At 35.6% G+C, this 5,082-nt stretch overlaps 1 protein-coding gene across 2 annotated transcripts; it reads left to right on the forward strand.

The window, feature by feature from the left end:
* The first annotated feature begins 449 nt into the window (after nt 1-449).
* LOC121984735 (stearoyl-[acyl-carrier-protein] 9-desaturase, chloroplastic-like) lies at nt 450-4,552 on the forward strand. 2 transcript variants are annotated; one of them, XM_042537850.1, is made up of 3 exons: nt 450-719; nt 2,772-3,282; nt 3,694-4,552. In XM_042537850.1, the coding sequence occupies exons 1-3, from the start codon at nt 592-594 to the stop codon at nt 4,252-4,254; spliced, it is 1,200 nt and encodes a 399-aa protein (XP_042393784.1). In that variant the 5' UTR covers nt 450-591; the 3' UTR covers nt 4,255-4,552. The 2 variants fall into 2 exon arrangements, with proteins under 2 accessions (XP_042393784.1, XP_042393785.1); XM_042537851.1 differs by having other exon boundaries at nt 2,784-3,282.
* Nucleotides 4,553-5,082: the final 530 nt, after the last annotated feature.

Below are 5,082 nucleotides of genomic sequence, written 5' to 3' on the forward strand. Positions count from 1 at the left end.
CACCCTAGTGGCCCCTATACGATTGACTCCATGACTATCTGTAAGGAAGTAATCAGGAAACTATAGTTGATCAATAAAGGGAGGATGAAACTAGCCAGTGGACTTATAGAGAAAGAGTTTTTTGAGAATATGATATGTAATTTGGGTATTATAGTGGTGAAAGATGAATACGTTCGTCCCTTGTCAATTTATTTCAGGGTCAATAAATTTTGGATATTATGAAAGTTGGATAGGTGATTAAATAATATCTAAACTGGTCAATAAAATGTAAAACATCACGATAAAGAACAATGTTCGAAATATTTTCAAAGCTTAAAAAAAATTAGTTAAATATTTACCTTATTTAGAAAATACAGTTTAGGATTTTCATATATTGCTTTTGGCTAAAAAAGGAAAACAAAAAAAAAACAATTAGAGATTTTCTTCTGGTGGAATTTCATTGGAGATTTGGCAATATCTCACTTGCGGCCACCGTCGTGTCCCCAACGTCAGCCAACGAAGCATAGTGCCGAAGCGTTTTGCTCCACTTCCTCGCTATCTCCGACGAAGAAGAGGGAGAGGAAGACGAAGGGCCAAACAGAAGGGGAAGATATGGCTTCTCGAGTCGCCTTCCTAACGGAACCATTCCTCTTCTTCACCCCCTTCGGAGGAAGGAGGAACGGCGGATCTCCCAGGGTTTCTATGGCCTCCACCATCCCCTCTGCGGCCGCCGCCACCAAGTGAGCTGCTTTAATCCTCCCGATCTCATCGTCTGTCCGAATGTAACCTTTGAGCCTCGCCCTTGCCAGTTCTCCGATCTGGTTTCGTGTTTTTTTTCCTTGCGGTGATTGGGTTGGTTAGGGCGAATGGATGTATAATATATCCAAATTTATTTTCAATACAGCTTGTTTTGGAATGAAGAAATTGCGGAATTGAGTCCACGTCTCGTAAATTTAGTCTTTTTTTTTTCTTCTATAAATTGGAATTGGGGAAGTTAAGTTTTAACTCCGCTTTTCAAAAGATGCGACTTTGATTCTAGGATATAATTACACTGGTAATTATGATCTATAAAAATCTTAGTGTTTTACAAACTAGAGATTTGTAATTAATTTGTATGGATTGCCGTGATTTACTTAATCAAGGAGTGAGGATTTCCTTCTCTCAGCCGAACAAATACACACTTTTATCTTGGTTTCAGTGTTTTTCCCTCTCAAATTTAGCTCTGAAATGGTCAAAAAGTGGCATGATATGTTACGGAATAGTATTGTATTTGATATGATGCTTGATAATGGTACATTAGTTCTATTTCGAGTTCATATCTGTAATTTATAAAACTTAGTTGTCTTTGTATAGTTTTCTTGTCTCTTTTCAATTTTCCTGTTGTTAAACACATACTCAGTTCTGGTGGAATGCCATGATTTCTTTCTGCTTATATTATTCAAGTGTCTAAAAATTTGTTTTTTTTTGTAAATTAATGAATGTTATAATCAAGGGATTGTTTTTCTTGAATCACAACAATGCTTTCTTGCTATACTATTTGCTTGTTTGTCAGAATATTTACTTTTCTCATTATCTACATTTGTTTGCGCTTATGCATTTATGTTGCAAATGAGTATTGTCCTTTCTTCTGAGATTTTCTGACCTGTGGTGTTCCTGCTTACTTTGTTGGGTCTTTCCTATGATCCCTCAACCAAGATATACGTTAGATAAATGTTTTTGAACATGATGAGACAAACAGTTTCTTGATATGATTTACCTTGATGAATTTTTCTTATAATCCCGATGTACTTACATAAATGCAGTTGAGAAGACAAATAATTCCCTAATGGCTGTTTTAATAGCCATTTTATTTTATTTTATTTTTCTTTGTTTAATGCACATAGCCTAATGAAATAGAAATGAATATGCTTTATATACGAAATAATTTTCAAGCGACAGGATCCTTTTTGAGGAATCTGGAAGGTTGTGGATATACATCTGTGAGCATATATATGCAATAACTTGTTCAATATCATAATAAAGAACATGCAATATATTTTTGTATATGATGATGATGCTAATTATTTTTTAAGTACTGGATATTATCTAATTGTTTGTGACAGGTCAAGGAAAGTGTGACTTGATATGTAAATCGTTAAAAGTTTCCATCAATGTGCAACTTGTGCAATGCCTTTAGCAAAATATGGTGTTATGATTATCCATTTTAGAAATTTAGCTAGTTAGCTTGTGCCGTAGTGTTTATGTTGGTTATGAGATGGCAAAACTGTTACTTGAGATTATAGTCAAAGTTTTCCTTTCAATAAAGTTAGAACTAGAATCTATGGTCCTGTGACATATCCAGATCATCTTGCAGCCACCCTGTGTTCATGTTAAAAGATGTTTATATTCTCGTTTATCGCAATTATGGAAGTGCCTTTTGAAGCTTTTTCCTAATAAATCTCTTCATGCCTTTGTTTGGGCTGTTGATTACTCAACAAACATCATAACTTTCTTATTCAGAAAAAGATATATTTGAATTTTTGCATTTGCACATTTTTTCCCTTTTTTTCTTGTTTAGATACTGTAGATATTCAGGTAAAATTTTCTTTACAGTTTTCATTTTTTCTTAAATCTGTCATGTATATTTGTCCAGCTCCCATCTTTATGTTATCTCGAAGCTAATTTATTTGATGCTGTACCATTATAGTGAATCTCAAAGATGTGTTAGTTTAACCTATTATTCATCCCTGAACTTAGTCTTTAACATTTTACTCATTGTCTCCTGTTAATCAAATGCATGTTCTGAACTCCAGTTGTTCTTCTAGGATTGAGACCCCCAAAAAGCTCTTCACTCCTCGCGAGATGCATGTCCAAGTCACTCATTCCATGCCTCCTCAAAAGATTGAAATTTTTAAATCATTGGAAGGCTGGGCAGAGGAAAATATATTAGTGCATTTGAAGCCTGTCGAGAAGTGTTGGCAGCCACAAGATTTTCTTCCGGATCCTTCATCAGAGGGATTCTATGAAGAGGTTAAGGAACTGAGAGAACGGTGTAAGGAGATTCCTGATGACTATTTTGTTTGCTTGGTGGGAGATATGATTACTGAAGAAGCTCTTCCTACATATCAAACAATGCTAAATACCCTTGATGGTGTTAGGGATGAGACAGGAGCAAGTCTTACCTCATGGGCTGTCTGGACTAGGGCTTGGACTGGTGAAGAGAACAGGCATGGAGATCTTTTGAACAAGTATCTATACTTATCTGGAAGAGTGGACATGAAACAAATTGAGAAAACAATCCAGTATCTTATTGGTTCCGGAATGGTAAAATTTCTTGACTTACCTTTGTTGGTCTTGACATCACTCCTAAATTCTTTGCCTAGGTTATTTGAATTTTTCTTCCAAGAACCTTTATGGGATATGATCAGAGATAGCGAGTGACTATTTGGTGCATGAGTTGAAGATCTGAATCATGCTGCTTGTTAAACCATTAAGATATATACCTTGTATTGATATATTGATCTATCCTGCAGCATTAATGATGACATTCTAACTGTAATTTAGAATTATTGTTGATTTATTGCCTTATAGTTTATCGATCTTTGTGAAAACAAATATTTCTTAGAAGTTGATACATATGCATAAGATTCTGTTGCATGTGCAAATTGTGTTTGGTGGCACATACTTAGTGCCTCGTCAATGTTTTGTGAATTGATTGTGTAGTTTCATTTGCAGGATCCCAGGACCGAGAACAATCCCTACCTTGGTTTTATTTATACATCGTTTCAGGAACGGGCAACCTTCATCTCCCATGGAAACACTGCTAGGCATGCTAAGGAGTATGGAGACCTCAAGTTGGCGCAGATATGCGGTATAATTGCATCTGATGAGAAGCGCCACGAGACTGCATACACTAAGATAGTGGAAAAACTGTTTGAAATTGACCCAGATGGCACTGTTCTTGCATTTGCTGACATGATGAAGAAGAAGATTTCAATGCCTGCTCATCTGATGTATGATGGATGTGATGATAAGCTGTTTGATCACTTCTCAGCTGTTGCACAGAGGTTGGGTGTTTACACAGCTAAGGACTATGCCGACATATTAGAGTTCCTTGTTGCAAGGTGGAAGGTCGGTGAGCTAACAGGCCTCTCTGGGGAAGGTAATAAAGCCCAGGACTTTGTCTGCACTTTAGCTCCAAGGATTAGAAGGCTCGACGAAAGAGCTCAAGGGAGAGCCAAGAAAGCATCAGTCATACCCTTCAGTTGGATCTATGACAGGGAAGTGCTGTTCTAATTCAGTAATCCATGTAAGCAATTCTCACTTTGCTGTCCATTTGCTTATTCATAGAGTGTCAAAGAAGATTTAGAATCAGGTTCATGCTATGGCTTTCTTTTGCTATGGTGACATCGATTTAGGAAGGGTACAATCTTCTAAGGTATGGTAAATAGATCTCATGGCTAATGCTTGCTTCAACTAGGTTTTCAGATCAAGAAAGGTTTTTTATCATTATATTTTATTTTTCCTGGACAAGTATGTTGTTTGTTTGAGTGGGATAATTAATATATATGGAGCTTTGTTTGTTTTAAGAGAATTTGAGATGAGTCGAATTGTGTTTTCCTCCTCAAGTAGGATTAAATTATCAAACTAGAAATAGAATTCTGGGAATGCAATTATTTGTGGTATACTTAAGAGTGAAATACTTATCCTTGAAATAGATTTAAATGAATAAATTGACAGGCCATACAAGGAATACAAATGTGCATTTAGGTTTTAGGTTTAGAGAAAGAAATTAAGATGATGGTATGGTCTTGGATTCTGCATCTTATACTGTTATCTGAATAGATAATATGCTATAACCTTTTTCCTTTACATATTGCTCTCAAACTGAAGGTTTTGTAAGTATATCAAGTTTACATTAAGCACATGACATATGTTCCAAGTTCTGACAACTTAAAGACTCTGAATTACAACGTCAGATTGTTAGCATGTTTAGTCCAGGATGATCTGTAAAAAAGACTCTAAGATTACAAGATATTTTGACAACACACCTACCAATTAAAGATCTAAATTATCAGGTAAAGTCTTGTAGATGATAATCTACATATTCTCAAAGAATCTGGA

The sequence above is a fragment of the Zingiber officinale genome, chromosome 5B (genome assembly GCF_018446385.1).
Source record: "Zingiber officinale cultivar Zhangliang chromosome 5B, Zo_v1.1, whole genome shotgun sequence".
Taxonomy (NCBI): domain Eukaryota; kingdom Viridiplantae; phylum Streptophyta; class Magnoliopsida; order Zingiberales; family Zingiberaceae; genus Zingiber; species Zingiber officinale.